The sequence below is a fragment of the Aptenodytes patagonicus genome, chromosome 10, assembly GCF_965638725.1.
Source record: "Aptenodytes patagonicus chromosome 10, bAptPat1.pri.cur, whole genome shotgun sequence".
Classification (NCBI taxonomy): Eukaryota; Metazoa; Chordata; class Aves; order Sphenisciformes; family Spheniscidae; genus Aptenodytes; species Aptenodytes patagonicus.
The window spans coordinates 22,501,115-22,519,662 of NC_134958.1; the positions used below are offsets into that span (position 1 = coordinate 22,501,115).

At 58.4% G+C, this 18,548-nt stretch overlaps 2 protein-coding genes across 2 annotated transcripts; one reads left to right on the forward strand and one right to left on the reverse strand.

The window, feature by feature from the left end:
• Positions 1-3,329: 3,329 nt before the first annotated feature.
• On the reverse strand, positions 3,330-9,453 carry LOC143165277 (cytochrome P450 1A4-like). Its single transcript, XM_076348733.1, has 7 exons — positions 9,428-9,453; positions 7,605-8,478; positions 7,253-7,379; positions 6,902-6,991; positions 6,690-6,813; positions 6,021-6,107; positions 3,330-4,800 (listed from the first exon to the last, which is right to left on the reverse strand). Exons 2-7 carry the CDS (start codon positions 8,460-8,462, stop codon positions 4,494-4,496), a joined length of 1,593 nt encoding a protein of 530 aa, XP_076204848.1. The 5' UTR covers positions 8,463-8,478; positions 9,428-9,453; the 3' UTR covers positions 3,330-4,493.
• A 4,314-nt stretch (positions 9,454-13,767) lies between these two features.
• On the forward strand, positions 13,768-18,006 carry LOC143165278 (cytochrome P450 1A5-like). Its single transcript, XM_076348734.1, has 7 exons — positions 13,768-13,921; positions 14,549-15,415; positions 15,851-15,977; positions 16,539-16,628; positions 16,717-16,840; positions 17,242-17,328; positions 17,578-18,006. The coding sequence occupies exons 2-7, from the start codon at positions 14,558-14,560 to the stop codon at positions 17,882-17,884; spliced, it is 1,593 nt and encodes a 530-aa protein (XP_076204849.1). The 5' UTR covers positions 13,768-13,921; positions 14,549-14,557; the 3' UTR covers positions 17,885-18,006.
• Positions 18,007-18,548: the final 542 nt, after the last annotated feature.

The following is an 18,548-nucleotide window of genomic DNA, read 5'->3' on the forward strand; positions in this document are numbered from 1 at the left end:
CCATCACACCGCCATCACACCGCCATCACACCGCCATCCCACCGCCATTCCACCACCATCCCACCTCCATCCCACCGCCATCACACCGCCATCACACCTCCATCACACCGCCATCACACCTCCATCCCACCTCCATCACACCTCCATCCCACCGCCATCACACCGCCATCACACCGCCATCCCACCGCCATCACACCTCCATCACACCTCCATCACACCTCCATCACACCGCCATCCCACCTCCATCACACCTCCATCCCACCTCCATCACACCGCCATCCCACCTCCATCACACCTCCATCCCACCTCCATCACACCGCCATCACACCTCCATCCCACCGCCATCACACCGCCATCACACCGCCATCCCACCGCCATCACACCTCCATCACACCGCCATCACACCTCCATCACACCGCCATCACACCTCCATCCCACCTCCATCACACCTCCATCCCACCGCCATCACACCGCCATCACACCGCCATCACACCTCCATCACACCGCCATCACACCTCCATCACACCTCCATCACACCTCCATCACACCGCCATCCCACCTCCATCACACCTCCATCCCACCTCCATCACACCGCCATCCCACCTCCATCACACCTCCATCCCACCTCCATCACACCGCCATCACACCTCCATCCCACCGCCATCACACCGCCATCCCACCGCCATCACACCTCCATCACACCGCCATCACACCGCCATCACACCTCCATCCCACCGCCATCCCACCTCCATCCCACCTCCATCCCACCGCCATCACACCGCCATCACACCTCCATCACACCGCCATCACACCTCCATCACACCTCCATCACACCTCCATCACACCTCCATCACACCGCCATCACACCTCCATCCCACCTCCATCCCACCTCCATCCCACCTCCATCCCACCGCCATCACACCGCCATCACACCTCCATCACACCGCCATCACACCTCCATCACACCGCCATCACACCTCCATCCCACCGCCATCCCACCGCCATCCCACCTCCATCCCACCTCCATCCCACCTCCATCCCACCGCCATCACACCGCCATCACACCTCCATCACACCGCCATCACACCTCCATCACACCTCCATCACACCTCCATCACACCTCCATCATACCGCCATCACACCTCCATCCCACCTCCATCACACCTCCATCCCACCTCCATCCCACCTCCATCCCACCGCCATCACACCGCCATCACACCTCCATCACACCGCCATCACACCTCCATCACACCGCCATCACACCTCCATCCCACCGCCATCACACCTCCATCCCACCGCCATCCCACCGCCATCACACCTCCATCACACCGCCATCACACCGCCATCACACCTCCATCACACCGCCATCACACTGCCATCACACCTCCATCACACCGCCATCACACCTCCATCCCACCTCCATCACACCTCCATCCCACCGCCATCACACCTCCATCACACCGCCATCACACCGCCATCACACCTCCATCACACCGCCATCACACTGCCATCACACCTCCATCCCACCTCCATCACACCGCCATCACACCGCCATCACACCTCCATCCCACCTCCATCACACCTCCATCCCACCTCCATCACACCTCCATCACACCGCCATCCCACCGCCATCACACCTCCATCACACCGCCATCACACCTCCATCCCCTCCATCCCACCCTCATCACCTCTACCACACCTCCATCACACCTCCATCACCTCCACCCCACCCTCATCACCTCCATCACCTCCATCACACCTCCATCCCACCTCCATCATCTCCATCCCACCCTCATCACCTCTTATCACACCTCCATCACGCCTCCATCACCTCTGTCACCTCCACCCCACCCTCATCACCTCTGTCACACCTCCATCACGCCTCCATCACCCCCATCACACCTCCATCACCTCTGCCACACCTCCGTCCCCTCTGTGACCTCCATGACCTTCCTCACACCTCCGTCACCTCTCCGTCACCGCTGTCACACGTCCTCCGTCACGAATCCGTCACCTCCATCCCACCCTCGCCGCCTCCGTCGCACCTCCATCGCCTCCGTCGCACCTCCATCGCCTCCGTCGCACCTCCATCGCCTCCCCCCGACTCACCGGCAGAGGCACGGGCGCGTTCACCTCCTGCTTCCTCCTCGGCTCCGTTGAAGTCAGCCTTTCCCCCCCGCGGAAGCCGGAGGCTGTTTTCCTCGTTACTCGGAGGACGGAGCGGGCGGGCTGCTGGACCTTCCCGAGCTAAACGGCAGGCTGCGCCGGGGACGCCGATTAAAAACCAGATCGTCACGATAGCAGTCGGCAACAATAACGCGAAGGCGAGCGAGGTCCCGGCGGGAGGCAGGCTCCTCTCCTGGGGAGCAGCCTTTCCACGGCGCAGCCACAAAATGAAAAATAACTCCGCGGTACGACGGGTGGCACCGTTAAAAAAGCCGCTGAGTTATTCAGCTGTCCTTTACGTCCCGGTGCCGGACGGAGTCAAATATTAACCTTTCTGCGCTTATTTCGATTTTATCCCCGTATGGGGCGAGGGCGGCTCACGCCGCGGGGCGTCCCGGGGCAGGAGCGCGGCTGTTCAGCGGCAGACCGAGAGCAGGCTGAAAGACTTCAGCGGAAGATTCCTGACGTTATGCCCCCGTTTGAGGGCTTGGCTAAATATTTGCGCCCCATGAAAATGCGCCTGTGGGGCAAGAGCCGTTTCCTACCCCGCCGAGGCGGAAAACCCGGAGGGCTGGTCCCTGCAGGGATGCCACTTCGGGTACGCACAGACACCAATTTTCCGTAAACTCCTTTATTGTTTGCGTGGCGATTTAATGTTTGTTGCCTTTTTTAAGGGGAGTTACGCAAAGCCTCGGAAATAATCGTGCTCTGAGGCGGGGAAGTGCGGAGCAGGGGGTGGCCCGAAGCATCCCTCCGTGGATCGCCTCCCCGAGGCTGTTTTCAAGCTATCGATTCATTTTTTTGGGGGGGTAGGAGGGCCAGTCCTGATTTTTAGTGAAATCCTGAACGGAGCCGGAGCTCAGCATCACCTCTCCACAAATCCCAGCCGAGGCTTTAGCTTCTCTGTATGCGCTATATATACTCTCTCCACTCTATATACCAGAGCCAGCACCCACGAGGACTAAAAACTCCCCCTGATGCCACTGATGTCACAGCCCCAACACTCACGGAACAACCAGCTCGTGTCCCCAGAGGAGAAATCCATATCCAACGTACCCAAGTCAGATTTTTAAGGATGAAAGAGAGGCGTGGGGGTTTTCCCCCCCCCCAAAAAAAAAAAAAAATCTTTTCCCAGTGGAATAAAACCAGCAAGAACCAAGCAAGAAACTTTAATGTAAGTATTTATTGGGTTAGAAATACTGCGCAGTTCATATCCCAGCACACGGACGCGTTCCACGCCGGTACAAACAAGCAGGAATCGCTGCTCCGTTTGCCCCGAGGATTCGCCTTCACGCCGGCTAAAGCGGACTGCGCCGTGAGGCAGTGCGTCTCCTGCGGTCCTCAAACCCTTGCTCCCTTTGCTGGTCTGAGTATAGAAACCTATCGCTTGCTAAAAAAAGACAATCGTTAAAAAAAAAAAAAAAAGCAGCAAATACATAGTCTGAAAGCCAGAAGCGTTCTGCTGTGCCTCTTACTGCTTCTTGGCCCTTATTCTAAGGCCTTTGCTATTTTCCAGGAGGCTTCTTGTTAGGAGTTTATCGAATATCTCAATTTGTGAACAGCACTACTTATGGATATATATATTTATTTTTTTTTCTCTAGTAGGCTGTCACTAAGGATTGGTAGAAAAGCTCTGGATTCGTTTCATGAATTTATATTCAGGGGATTTAGCTGTGCGAGGGTGCACCCGGAACGGGTCCGCTCGAGGTGGGTGCTGGCGCAGGGGTAGATCTGGGCTCTGCCTCGCCTTGAGAGCCCTTCAGCAGGCGGCCGGAGCAGCGGGGGGAGCCCATTCCCATCGGCACAAGGAGCCGAAGGCTCTGCGAACAGCTCTGCCAAATGAGCTCGAAAGGCTTTCACCCTGTGGGAAAAGGCTGGCCAGGTTTCTCCGGGAGGAACCCGCAGGTTTATTCCCATTTGGTGGACGAAGGGAGTCGCCGGCAGCGGCTCCGGCTCTGCCTGTGGCACCGGGCGGGGCGAGGACACCCCTACCGACATCCCGCACCGCTTCTCCCAGCCCGAAGCATCCTCCTCCCCACCGCAGGGCCGCGGTCCCCCTGGACCTCCCCGAGAGGGATGAGCGGGCTGGACCTCTGGTGAGCTTTCCTGCGGGCAAAGGGCGATGGAGCTGGCTAGGGGGGCTGCGAGGAGCCCGACAAAGCCGGCTTTATCCCTCCCCGCTCGCATTTCCGCGAGATGAACGAGCCTCCAGTGAAGCAACACAGCGAGGGGCTGTGTTGGCTTCTAGAAAGCATTAGCAAAAGCAGGCTGAGTGTCCGACTCCAAGGGCTGGCTTTCTTCTGCAAAGCGATGCTTCCTCCCGCGGCTTATGGAGAGCTCTTCACGGGGAAACGCTTCTTAATCTGGAAGCACTCGCATTTCTTGTATTTCATCGTCAGTCCGTACTGAGGAGTGATGTCCACCTCCTCCCCGGGGCGGAGGCTGAACTCCAGCTGCTGCAGCATGGTGGCCAAGAAGAGGAAGATCTCCCACCGGCCGATGGACTCCCCGATGCATCGCCTCTTCCCCAAACCGAAAGCCATCACTTTGTCGCTCTCCGTCCTGCTTATTTCGGTCCCCGCGGCATTGAGGAACCGCTCGGGGTTGAAGGTCGAGGGGTCCTTCCAAAGCTTCCTGGAGCAGAAAGGAGACACACCTGAGGAAGCCGTTTTCACCCACCGTGATGGGGACAGCAGTCAAAAAACTCCTCTCCGAGAGAAGCGTTACAATACTTTCTCATTTCACCATCCAAAAACTTTGGCAACCTCTATCCCTGATCTAAAATGCCAACTGCATGTCAGACCCCATCAGCTCAGTCTGTTGAAACCTCTGTTTCAAACTCGGATTGTGTTTGCCTGTGCAGATACCGGGGATGGATTTAATTCAGCGTGTGATATCTAGAGGTCCTGCAGTGTCAGCTGAAAGAAGAAAATCTGTGCACAGAAATCGGTCAGCACCTCTTAAAAAGGAAGGGTGGAGACCCGAGGGTTTTCCCACCTTGAATCCTCTCAGCAAAACTTCCCAGCCTGGCTGCTGGGAAGTGCCACGTGGGATTTTCCAGTGCCTTAGCTGAGAATTTCTGCTTGGACATGGGGAATTCTCTCTGGCCCTAAAGACAGCGTTCCCATCGCAATGCTCACCAGCATACGCAGGAGCAGGAGGAATATTGTAATATTTCTGTGCTGCCGGGCTATTTGGATACAAAGGTCTTGAGCTTCTGATCCAAAATACCTGACCTGGGAGCCACCTTCTGTGTCAATCTTTAGTCAACTTACTCCCCAACAGGAGGGTCTCTACTGGAGAGCAGCAGAGGGGTAAGACGGGGCTTTGGTTTCCACATCCCCTTTCACTCACCAAAGCTGATTATCAGCAATAACGACACGAGCCTATTGAGTTTAACGAGAGTCACATCAGGACATTTTTCTCCCGGAAAGAGGGAACCAGTCTGTTCCCACTGAGCACATCCAGAGCCGTCAATCCAGATCACAAGGGCTGCTTGGCAGGAGGATCTGCCGATTCCTGATTATTCAGCAGCCCAAGCTGCCAACCCTCGCACATATGTGGGAAGTCCAGTGCATTGAGGACATCACCACGTTACCGCACATACATTGGGTAAGCCCTGGTGTTGGGCAGTTGCTGAACCGGTGACCAGGTCAACCCAGAGCAGCGCCGTGCCCCGGAGACCCGAGGCCGGGCTCAGCATCAAACCCACACGATTTTCGGGCCGATCTGCCTTTTCCTGCCTTCATGACCCATTCGGCTTTTGGCATCTTGCTGTAAAGGATCAGAGCGAGCTTAATGCCAAGCAAACCCATCACAGCCCGGATAAGCACGGGGGATTTGGGTATACTCACTCATCGTGATTCACTTGCCACTGGTTGATAAACACGCAGGTATCCTTGGGGATGTAATAGCCGTTCAACGCCGTCGCTTTTGTCGTGCTGAAAGAAATACGGGTGGAGGCGAAGAGACGTTAAGAGGAGACCCGCAGCTTCGCGGCAAAACAAAGCTTGGCAAGTCCTAGGGGTGTTTCATTTTCAATGCCCTATTTGTACTCTTAGGACTGGCTAGGAAATACCCCAATTTTTATTTGGGAGACTAAACAGTCTTGGTTAATACTTTTTCTCAAGCAGAAAGACTCCAGTTTCAGGAAGCTGGAATGAGTTGTGCTGTGGTTTCTGCTAAGGCAGGGGGAAATATAAATCCGGGGGTGTTCACCATCCCTCCACTAGCAAAGGCTTTGGAGTAAAACTACCCTCGAAGCGAAGGATTCAACCCTGGGAGGGCAGCTGCCAGCCCCGAGGGCAGCGGATGCAGCCACAGGCACCAGTGCAACGTGGCAGCTGCGCTACCGGCGAGCGTGAAAGCCATGGGGAGCTTTAACATGAGTAATTCAGGCTGTGCACCGGAATATTTCCCCATAGCAGGGTTCGATTCCCAGGCAATTATCTGCCTAAACGGCACCTCCCAGAAAACCACTCTGAAAAAGCCCCGAATAACGTGTCAGCTGCTCCAGCCCGTACCTGTGCGGGATGGTGAAGGGCAGGAAGGAGGAGTGCCTGAACATCTCCAGGATAAAAGCTTCTGTGTAGGGCAGCGTGCCTCGGTCCGACAGCCTCGGTCTCCTCTCCTGGCCGATGGTCTGGTCTGCGGGAGGTCGAGAGGAGGGAGCGGGCTGGGGTCAGCCCTCGCCAGAGAGGCTTTGACCCCGGAGGCAGCGGGCTCATGGACTCACCTAGTTCTTCCTGGATCCTCTTCTGGATGTCGGGGTACAAGGCGACGTACATGAGGCTCCAGGATAAGGCAGTTGTCACGGTGTCAAAGCCTGGATGGACATGAAAAAGGCATTTAGTTACCAGAAGATGACAGGCGAGCAGGTATTTACAGACCCCATCACTCTAGATGTTTGCCACGGAGCAGTTCCCCATCAGCTATCACTGAAAAGCCTGGTCACTGCTCAGGAGAGCGCCCATGAGCTCAGCAGCAGCTCCAAACACCCACGCATGGCCAAGGTCTCACCCCGACGGCCCCAGTTCCCCCACCCAGCCTCCCAGCAGAGAGGCTTTACCCTCAGAAATGTTCTCACCTGCCCCAAAGAGGTCGTTGATGATGTTGATGATCTTCTCATTGGAGAGCGGGACGCGGGCATCCTCCCCTACGCTCGTCTCCTGGCAGTGCTCAATCAGTGAGTCCATGATGTCCCGGATGTGCTCCTGGGGAAGAGCCAGTGGGTCAGGGATGTCACGGACACCAAGGGCTGGGGAAACCTCCCCCAGCCAGTGCCGCCTCCTGGGGGGTTTAACTACAGATTGGAGAGCTCCAAGGAGCTTTCCTGGGCAGAGGTGCGGGGACAAGGGAGTATCTTCTTCTCCCCGTTGCCAGGCAGGCAGCCAATTGTAGGCATCTCCACCCTCGCCCAAGAGCATCCAAGCTCTTACCTTATCAAAGCTGGTGTAATGCTCCTGGACAATTTTTTGCACAAAGAAACTGAAACGCCTGTTGATGTCCTTAAAGAGCTCCATGGTGCGGCTGGGAAGATACTGGAGCACGGGGATAAAGTCAGCGGGGTTGCCAGCAGCAGCCACGTGCCCAAATTCATTGTTGAGGTTCATCAAGCTGAGCAGCTCTTGGTCGTTGTGGTCGTAACGCTTGCCAAAGCACATGGCACAGATGACGTTGGCCACAGAGACCACCAGGTACTGGTTAAGGTCAAAGCTCTTCTCCTCATCCATCAGCTGCAGGAACTTGGTGACCAGGTAGTCGGCCTCCTTGGAGACGTGTTCCTCCAGGAGGCAGGTGGAAGAGGAGGTGGGGCTGGGGGCGATGGAGAAGGTCTTCAGGGCGTTCTGGGCCAGCTTTCTGCGGGCTTTCCACACCTCCCCTGAGTCGGGGCTGAAGGCCAGGCTCTGGCCGTTCGAAATGTATTGGAAGCTGTGGAGGTCAGGGCGCCCCATGAAGTCTTCTCCTTGCTTCACCAATGCTTGCCTGATGGTGTCCAGCCCGCTCAGCACCAGGACGGGCCGGGTGCCGATCCTGATCTCCATCACGTCCCCATACTTCTGGCTCAGCCTGGTCAGGACCAGGTGCGTGTCCTTCCTCAGCTCCAGCACGTTGCCGAGGATGGGGTAGCCTCTGGGTCCTGGGGGGTTCTTCAGCCCCTTGGGCACGTGCTGCCGGAGGGACTGGATGAGCAGGAAGACGAGGCAGAAGATGGCGGCCACGAGGAGGACCTCGGTGGCCGAGACAACGCCTTGGCTTCCCACCAGTGATATCGCAGCCTTCATCGCTGCTGGCATGCAGAAACCTTTATTGCTAATAAACCAAAGAGACATTATGAAGGAGGGAAGGTCTATGGAGCACCTGTAGTTTGAGACGCTCTCGGTCGCAACCACACAGGACTGTGGGCAGGAAAGCTGGGCTTAACTTCTGATCTAGAGCCGCGTCGGTTTTCTGCACTTCAGGAAACTGCTTTTAAGTGAAAGCAGTTTCTTTTTGCTAGCCAGGAGTAAAAGGAACAGGTCCCATGGCTTTTTCTCTGTATGCCAGGGTAGGAAATGTGCTCTCTTAACTACAGGACCTCTCTTTTATACCTCAAAGTCTTTTCCAGAGCACTTGACTATAGGAGAGCTGAATCCTCCCGATTTGAGTCATCCGGTGGCTCGTGCTGAGCCACTGCTCACCAGCAAACTAAATACAGCATTGCCATGAATCTTCCTAAAGATCAATGGCCATGAAAGGTAACCCCGGCTGTAGCGTGGGGCTGGCAGGCGGTGAGCACCCTGCTCCCAGCTCTGTCGGAAATCCCTCAGAGAACCCCGAGCCAGGGGTAGGAAGAAGCTGGGTCTGAAATCCCACCTCCCCTTGGGTTTGGCAAGGTGCTACACCCCACCGTGGGACACCCAGGACCCATGGGATGAGGAGCCGGGGGGCTGCTGGGACCCCTGGAACCCCAGTGGGTGCGGCCTGGCTGGGACCCCCTCCCAGCCCACGGCTGTGGATCGTGGCCACCCCAGAGCAAGAGGGGCCGTGGGACAAGGATTACCCCCAGGACCCCCCCCCCAGAAATCACCTTCTGACAGCTCCGGGAAGGATGCTACGGGAGATTTGGGGAGCCCGGGAGGGGGGGACACCCTACAGCAGTGCACCCCCCGGCTTTCCATCCCTCGGGGGTCCCCTGGGGGAGCTGGAAGTGCCCCCCACACCTCTCCATCCTCCGGGCGGAGAGCCGTGCCTCGCAGCGGGCAGCCCCGACGGTACTCACCTCGGGAGCGGAGCGGCTGGGGGCCCGATCCTCCCGGCAGGTACCCCGCGCGCCCTTCGCGCCTGCTTTATATGCATCGCCGCTCGCTCTGATTGGCCCGGCAACCTCCCGTCACGTGACCGAAGCCTTATCAAAGCTGACGTGCGTCCAAACTCCTAAATAACTAATCCGGACCCCCCCCCCCACCCCCCCCTCTCCCCGCGGTGGCAGGAGAGCCCCACGCGTGGGGTGTGGGAGCCCCGCTCCCCTGCGTGTCGCCGGTGGGGAGGCTGCGAGGCGGCGGGCGAAGGGGGGGGGGGGGGGGTGTCCCGACGGGTCGGGCGGGGGGTGCCGGTGCCGCCCGTGGGTTACAGACCGGGTGGGGGGGGGACGGACGGGACGGGACATCGCGTGCGAAGCGGGCGGGATGTTTGGGCAACCCGCGCCGCCCCGGTCACTCCAGTCACGCTACCGGCAGGATCTTAAAGGCGCCGGTCCCGCGCCCCGGTTCCTCCCCGGTCCCCCCCCGGGCAGCGCTCCGGTTCCGCTGCTTCGCCCCCCCGCCCCGCAGCCCTCGCTGCGGGCACCCGGCCCCATCCAGCGCCCCCCGCCCCCTCCGCCGGCCGCCGGTGCCCGTAGCCCCGGGCTGTCCCCGGTGCCCGGAGCCGCGGGGCGAGCGGGAGCGTGGGAAAATAGCCCCGGTGTGCGCGGTGCCGGGCAGGAGGGGGGATTCACCCCCCCCCCGGGGCTCCGCGAACACGCAGGGATGAGCGTGGACCACCCTCCCCACCGCGATTGCCCCCTCCGCGTCCCGCTGGCCGGCGGGGGGGGGGGTTTGCCCGTCCCTCCGCCGGTGCTCCCCGGTAAAGCAGAGGGAGGAGAGCCGGGGGGGGGTTCACCGGATCCGTCCCCCCTCCACGCTGCGGGGCCGCTCTGCTGGCCCGCAGCCCGGATCGGGTCCCCGTGGGGAAGGGGGCGGCGGGGCATCCCCGGGGGTCACGGCCCTCGCTGCCCCGGCCCGGTTAAAAATTGCCCAAGTTCGCGTGAGAAGCAGCCGTGTCCTCTGTCACCTCCGGTCCCCTGGGGACAGAGCGGCCCGGGGGGCGAGGTGGCGCGGGGATGGGGCAGGGGGTGCAGCTGGAGATGGGGGGCACGTCGGGGGAGGGAGATGCTCAGGGGACCAAGGAGGGTCTCAGGCAGAGTTTGCGGCTCCAGCCCCCCTATCCCTGGTCCCCATGAGGTGACAGGCCAGGGACCTGCCCTTCAGGGAGGCCAAGGGGGACCAGCCCGCACCCCAAATCTCGCCTTCTCCACCCGCACCCTGGTCCCCAGCCTGGCCACAGCGGGATGGGAGAGGAGCCAGGGGGGGTCCCGCCCCGCCGGGGGGTCCCAGAGGTGTCATTGGGGACATCGCGTGCGAAGGGGCTCTGGACAGACCCGGGAGGGCTGCCCCGGTCACTCGCAGTCACGCTATGGGTGGGTGGGGGGGGAAATGCCTTTTAAAGGACCAGGGCGGTGGCCCCATGTCCAGGAGCCTGGCCCGGGGTCAAGGCGGCGCCGGAGCAGCTCAGGATCAGCCCCCCCCAGCTGGCTGGGCTGGGGTGGGGCTCCCCAGCACCGGGTACACCATCGACTTGGTCCCCTCTGCCACGGGATGCTGCCATCACCTGCAAGAGGACAGCAGCCCCCCCTGCCACGCGTGTCCCCCTTGACAGGATCCAGGCGTCCCAGCCCTCTCCCACCACGGGGAAGGGGGAAGAGGGTGGTTTCCCACGGTGGGGAAACCGGTGCAAAGGGGCGGTCTCAGTCGTGCCACCGCAAATGTCCCCTTTGGGGTCCAGGGGACACTGACTGGTGCCCCTGGCTGCTCTGACTGTCCCAGGCAGGGCCGTCCGTCCCCAGGGGACACGCTGTGTAAATGCCCCCCGTGCTGCCTTTCCCCGCGGCTTGTGAGGGGGACCGCTCCGGACATGCGGACCACGCAGGACACGTCGACGTGTCCATAACCCCAGGCGGAGATGTCTCCACGCACGCTCGCACACACCGTGGCACCTCGTAAAACACGCACAGGCACCCACGCCCACAGCTCCCAGCGACCCCACGTCCCCCCTGTCATGTGCGAGGCTGGTGTGTGTGCATTCACCCATCTATATGGGTGAATATATGTGTACCTCTATGTACCTCTACACGTACACCTGTATGGGCGTCTTGCTGCACATGCAGACTACACACATGGGTTGCCCATACCGAGGTGACACGCGTCCGTGCTCTCCTGCAGCGCACACATGCACATTTTAGCACACGCCTGCTCCGATGCCCACAAACACGCTATACGTTTCTTACATATGCATCAATAGCTCACTCGCCTACAAATGCACAGCACATTTATGCTCTTGCGTGTATGTATTTGCACGTGTTCGCATACACACATGCTCTGCCACACGTGCACACGCCTGCAGGCACCATCGTCCTCTTGCTCGCGTATATCCTTGCACGCACAGGCTGGCACGACCATACACACTAACAAACCCACAGGCACGCAGCCGGGATCCTTCCCGGAGCGGTGACCCACAGAGGGAAGCAAGGTGCATCCACGTGTGCTCGCAGGCGTGTGCGAGCCCTGCCAAGGGCAGGGGACCGGCGGTGGCCCTCTGGCTGCCCCCCGCCCCCCCCGGCCAGCTCCGGGGAGCCGAGGGCTCAGCGAGGGGCGGTGGCCGGGGTGGGAGCCCGGTGCTGGGTGAGGATGTGTTTGGGGCGTGAGGCTGCCTGGCACGCAAGGCAGCAGCTCTTAACGCTGTTCTCATCAGGAGGCACCCAGCCCTCGCAGGGCTTGGCAGCGAGCACTGAGGCGGCTGGGGGGGGGCAGGGACGGGGACGGGAGGATGGAAAAGGGGCAGGTGGGTCCTGGGGAACCCCTCTGGGGTTCCTGATGCGGCCCCAGGACCCTCCCCAGCTTCTGCAGCGCTTTGGGATGTGATGGATCAGGAGAGGCGGGTGCGGGTTCTCCATCAGTGCAAGGCCACCGAGGTCTGAAATACTGCCTGGGGGGCGTCAGTCTGCCCACCCCCATGCAGTGGAGCCGGGTAGATCCACAGGGATGGGAGACGACCGCCGGATCCAACCCGCAAGACAAGCCCGGCATTGCCCTGCTCCTGTGAAACCCCAGCCTGCCTCCCCAAAAGCGCTCCCAAACATCTTCCTTGCTGGGAGGCATCGCCTGGCGAAGCCAGGGCTGGCAGGTCTGCGAGGTGCCTGGCAATTATCAGAATGAGCATTAGCAGCCGGGGTTTTGTAAGTGTTCTTGCCAAGCGTTAATGAACGATGTCATTGCTATTAATGAACCTGATTAGACCAGATGTTGAAAGCCTTTATTAAATATTAGCTCAGCTTTTACCTGGGCCAAATTCCCACTCTAGTTTTCAAAGATTGAATGAAACTTAGGGCCAAACCCCAAAGCTCTGGCTCATTCCTTATGGCTAATTAATGTTCCCAGCTCATCCTGCCTGCACTTCCCAAAGCCCTGAATTTTGCCCCAGCTCGAGCAGCAGCCCCACTCGCTCCCGCATCTCCCGCCGGCTGGCATGCTGTGTTTTCGGAGGGATGAACTGCCCCAGCCTTGCCCCGCGCTGCCCCTTTCACCTCTCCTATCTCTCCGGCTCACCTCCTCCCCTCTGCCCCGCCACTCCTCTCCCTCGCTGCCTGTTTGCCGCGGAGGAGCCGGGGGAAGCAAGCCAGCCGCCTTCTCACGCGAACCTGGGCAATCGTTAACCTGAGCCTGGCTCTGCCGCTGGGCCAGAAGGTCCTGCCACCACCAGTCCTGGGGCACGGGGACCTGCCGGCTGATTCCCCAGGGATGGAGAGGGCTGTGGCCACGGATGCCTTGCTGCAAACACATCCCCTCGCTGCTGGAAGCAGCCGGAGCCTGCAGCTCCCAGCACCACCGGAGTGGCCACGGAGGTGACAGCCCTCTCTGTGTGCCGGAAACAGTCTGGTCAGCCCAGGAAAGGTCTTTGGGGGAAATGCTGGCACCCACATCCCACGGGGCAGCGATGCCGAGAGCGTGTCCTCCATCCTCCCCAGGGCAGGGCTTAGGGACCCCCTTCTGCCTCCTTGTCCTGGGGACCCCCTTCTGCCTCCCCGTCCCAGGCTCTAGGGCAGGCACGTGCCCTGGGCAGGAGGACAAGTCGCCATTCATCCCACAGAGCCTGTTGGAGCTGAGGAAATATCTTCCCCGGCTTCTTGGGCTGCCTCCAGCCAAGCTCGGCCCCATTTGTTAATGGGTAGCTATTCCCCAGGGCTTTCGTGCTGTGACCCCCCGGAGATAAGCACCTGGCCGTGTGACGACGGGAGCACATACAAAGCCGTGGCCTTCCCGGCAGCAGGAGAAGAAGGTCCAGGCAGCAGAAGAGGATCCCCTCTGCTCCCCAGGACAGGCAGCTGCCAGACACCCTCTGCCTATCTTTGCTGGGAGCCACGGGCAGTAAAACCAGCCCTGTCTATCGCAAGGACCTGCAGGTAGGAGACAACGTGTGTGTGTTTGAACATGGATATAGGACCGGGAAGGTCATATTTGGGTCTGAAGGAGAAATTCATGCACCAGCCTCTCCCCTCCCTCCCCTGCCCACCCAGCGAGCCGTGCGTTCCTGCAGGGCAGCCCCGTGGCATTCCCGCTCCCCGTGCCTCCACGCACTGGTGGCCACCCAGCAGATCCAGCCTCCCGGCTATAAATCCTCACAGCTTTGGTGGACATGGGGCCAGCTTCATTGAGGAGTTGCTGTTCCTCTCCTCCTGCCTCCCGGCGCTTTTTTAAGCTGCAGTTTTCTGTGCCTCGTTGCAAACAGACCGTCTTCCCTGAGCAGGAGCCATGGCTGTGCCAACGGGTGCTGGGCTATTCTGCAGGGGAAAGGGTGCCCTCAGAGGTTTCAGGGGGGGCAAGGTCCCCCTTAAGCGACGGGTGTGTTTGGAGTCTTTATAGGTCTCCAACTTTTGTCCCTTGAAAGCCCCAAAGTGCTGCACAGGCAGCTCCATCACCCTGAACTCTTTAAGGGCACTTGGTGCCCTTTCTCACCGTCAGGAACATCTGCGGGACTCAACCTCTCGCTAATCCTGGCTCTTCGCCACGGTTCTGGTTAACTCCCTTAGGGTTCCTACATGCCAGCAGCGATGAAGGCTGCGATATCGCTGGTGGGAAGCCAAGGCGTTGTCTCGGCCACCGAGGTCCTCCTCGCGGCCGCCATCTTCTGCCTCGTCTTCCTGCTCATCCAGTCCCTCCGGCAGCACGTGCCCAAGGGGCTGAAGAACCCCCCAGGACCCAGAGGCTACCCCATCCTCGGCAACGTGCTGGAGCTGAGGAAGGACACGCACCTGGTCCTGACCAGGCTGAGCCAGAAGTATGGGGACGTGATGGAGATCAGGATCGGCACCCGGCCCGTCCTGGTGCTGAGCGGGCTGGACACCATCAGGCAAGCATTGGTGAAGCAAGGAGAAGACTTCATGGGGCGCCCTGACCTCCACAGCTTCCGCCATGTTGTGGATGGCCAGAGCCTGGCCTTCAGCCCCGACCCAGGGGAGGTGTGGAAAGCCCGCAGAAAGCTGGCCCAGAACGCCCTGAAGACCTTCTCCATCGCCCCCAGCCCCACCTCCTCTTCCACCTGCCTCCTGGAGGAACACGTCTCCAAGGAGGCCGACTACCTGGTCACCAAGTTCCTGCAGCTGATGGATGAGGAGAAGAGCTTTGACCCTTACCGGTACCTGGTGGTCTCTGTGGCCAACGTCATCTGTGCCATGTGCTTTGGCAAGCGTTACGACCACAACGACCAAGAGCTGCTCAATATAGTGAATGTAAGTGACCAGTTTGGGGACGTGGCTGCTGCTGGCAACCCCGCTGACTTCATCCCCGTGCTCCAGTATCTTCCCAGCCGCACCATGAGTTTATTTAAAGATTTCAACAAGCGATTCCTCCATTTCCTGCAGAAGATTGTCAAAGAGCACTACAAGACCTATGACAAGGTAAGAGCTTGCAGGACCCTCCCCTGCACCAGAGATGCGTCCCCGCTCTTTGCCCCTCTCTGCGAGCGAGTTGTTTTTCTTCTTGCAGCCAAGCATCAATGGACATCTATGTTCTTGCAGGTATTGCTGCATTTAGCAAGTCCAGCCGTAGTCTCACTCACCTGTAGTCTCTCCATGTGCAGTCCTCCTTCTCCTCCACGGCCCTGTGCGATAGGGCCAGTCTGTTGGTTGAACATCCGATCTGTGCCTCAGGTTCCCTGGAGAACCATCTCCTCGTTTTCATAGGTTGCAAAAGCAGTAGGGACCATGGGGGCTGAAAGGTGATGTTCTCCAGAGCTCGTATGACCCTGGGCTCCCCCAGCATCAGGTTGTTGCTCAGTAACACCCATTCCTCTGCTGGTTCTGCTGCCATGACTTGTCTTCTCTTCCTCTCAGAACAACATCCGAGACATCACTGACTCCCTCATTGAGCAGTGCCTGGAGAAAAAAATGGAAGCAAATACTGCCACGCAGATCCCTAAGGAGAAGATCGTCAACCTTGTGAATGACCTCTTTGGAGCAGGTATCTTTTCCCCCTGGTCCCTCAGCTACTGCAGATTTTCTCAGCCTCCTCATGTTACAGCTCTGTCTGACCCATCTTTGTCCAACACCGGGCAGCCAGTTTGGGTCTAAGCACTCGTTCTCCTGCTCGCTGGTCTTCCTGGTCCTACCAGGGACACCCCTAGAGACCAGCATGGGACATTAGTTCTGGAAAGAGGCTTCAGGGAACAGTGAAGGGCACGGCTTATAGCTCAGTCAAGCTGCACAAGCCAGGGTGGCTTTTCCTGGTTGAAGGAGATGACTATTGACTGATTCGTCTTTGAGTTACCCTGCGGAAACTCCCCCGATTCCAGAGAAGTTATACAAACCTGACATAACCCAAGGGTGAATCAGGATGAATGACAGCAGAATATTTTAGTAAAGGTTTCTCCGACAGGATAGAAACCCAAGTCTCACTGTGCGCCCAGGATGTCCGCTGCCTTCTTAGCCATCCAAGACTGCTCCATGTGATGGTTAGGCAGCAAGCCAAGGCACGTGCTCTGCGTGTTGTAGACCTCATCTACATGCTTTCCTCTTTGACCAGCTTTTGACACCGTGACGACTGCCTTATCCTGGAGCCTCATGTATCTCGTGACGCACCCCGACATCCAGAAGAGGATCCAGGAAGAACTAGGTGAGTCCATGAACCTGCTTCCTCCGGGGCCAAAACCTCTCTGGTGAGGGCTGACCCCAGCCCGCTCCCTCCTCTCGACCTCCCGCAGACCAGACCATCGGCCAGGAGAGGAGACCAAGGCTGTCGGACCGAGGCACGCTGCCCTACACAGAAGCTTTTATCCTGGAGATGTTCAGGCACTCCTCCTTCCTACCCTTCACCATCCCGCACAGGCAAGTGCTGGGGTTGCAAAAGAGGTGGAGGGACAAGGTGGACTTGGGGCATCTTGTTACAGCCGCGCCGGCAGCGGTGCGGTGAGAAGCAGGGAGATTATTATCGGCTTGTAGAATGATGGCTTCTTCATGGACACGGGGAGCTCACAGCTCTTGTGCAGGGCAATGTGGGAGCTCCCAAAGAGCAATCCTTGCCTTCTGTTGACTTCACTGAAGATACTCCACCCAGCTCAGGTAGGGGTTGCCCAATCCAGCTCACAGACAATGCAACTGCCCCGCATAAAGCCCTCTCTTTGGGCCACGTCCTTACTTCAGCAGCAGCAGGAGCAAACTAATAGTCCCCTGAGGATGCAGAAGAGCCTTTTTGCTTCCCAAACTCTCACAGTCGTTTCTCTCTCCAGCACGACCAGGGACACGGTGCTGAACGGCTACTACGTCCCAAAGGACCGCTGCGTGTTTGTCAATCAGTGGCAAGTGAATCATGACGAGTAAGTACCTTCAGAGGCAGAAAGCCTCCTGCAGCGACATGCAGGCCCCTTCCTGCACAGTTATCTTCCTGGGCAAGCGTGGGGTCAACCTGCTTTAAGAGAAAAGGGAGCAGGTGAGGTATCTACTAAATTCAGGGATATTCTTACTGACAGCTCCCCCTGATCCCTCTGAGCGACCGCCTTCCAGTGTCCTCCTGTACACCCGCGGCCAGGAGACACCATCTCAGCATCTGATGTTTTCCCTTCCAGGAAACTTTGGAAGGATCCACTGACCTTCAACCCAGAGCGTTTCCTGAATGCCGAAGGGACCGAAGTGAACAAAGTGGATGGGGAGAAGGTGCTGGTTTTCGGCCTGGGGAAAAGGAAGTGCATTGGGGAACCCATTGCCAGGTGGCAGGTCTTCCTTTTCCTGTCTACCCTGCTCCAGCAGCTGGAGTTCAGTGTCTGCAATGGCAAGAAAGTGGACATGACGCCGCTCTATGGACTGTCCCTGAAGCACAAAAGGTGTGAGCACTTCCAGGTCAAGCAGCGCTTCCCCGTGAAGAGCATCAGCTGAGCGGTGGGCTCATCCATTGCCCAGACATCGCCAGGGGGCAAAGACCTGGGTGTCCTTGTAGCAAAGCTGGGTCTGGTACAACTTTATGGGATGATATAATAAACTGAAGCCATTGAAACTCCTGTCTTACCTTGTTCGCTTTGCAGCATTGCTTGCCTTTTTCAATTTCCAGCATTTCTAGCGTTGGATATTCCATCAGATGTTGGATATTCCATCACCTCTGGTCTTATTACCACAAAGCACATTTATGGGGGGTGTGAACTGTCTTTTGCTAGAGGGAAAGGGAACGTGCCCAAAACCAGATCATCTGAATACCATCGTATTCTTTTAGAATCGCTCTTTGATAGCTGAAGGACAGCCAACCCATGCCATATTCCCACGGCCCCCGTCGATGTTGAAGATCTTGGCTGAAGTGATGCCCAAAGCTTGGGTGGAGATGAGGATGATGTTGTTGAGGTCCAGCCAGTATCACCATTTCCGGACTAATCAGGGGACAAATTTTCACTGATTGAAATTTACCTTCACTGTAGATGTGTCTGCAGGGAAAAAAACCTTGGAAATCTTGGAAAGACGCTGATACTTCTCCAAGCCCTGTAAGAACAGCCTGTTCCTTTGCTTCTACGCTATGTTTTTAATTGCCTAGCTGACTTGTCATGTCACTCTA

Excerpts from the sequence above, each read along its gene's own strand:
- LOC143165277 (XM_076348733.1), bottom strand. The coding sequence starts at position 8,462 with ATGCCAGCAGCGATGAAGGCTGCGATATCACTGGTGGGAAGCCAAGGC. Across the intron at positions 6,108-6,689 it reads CCCTTCACCATCCCGCACAG|CACGACAAAAGCGACGGCGT; the intron begins GTACGGGCTGGA and ends TATTTCTTTCAG. Across the intron at positions 4,801-6,020 it reads TGGCAAGTGAATCACGATGA|GAAGCTTTGGAAGGACCCCT; the intron begins GTGAGTATACCC and ends TTTCTGCTCCAG.
- LOC143165278 (XM_076348734.1), top strand. The coding sequence starts at position 14,558 with ATGCCAGCAGCGATGAAGGCTGCGATATCGCTGGTGGGAAGCCAAGGC. Across the intron at positions 16,629-16,716 it reads GAGGATCCAGGAAGAACTAG|ACCAGACCATCGGCCAGGAG; the intron begins GTGAGTCCATGA and ends GACCTCCCGCAG. Across the intron at positions 17,329-17,577 it reads TGGCAAGTGAATCATGACGA|GAAACTTTGGAAGGATCCAC; the intron begins GTAAGTACCTTC and ends TTTCCCTTCCAG.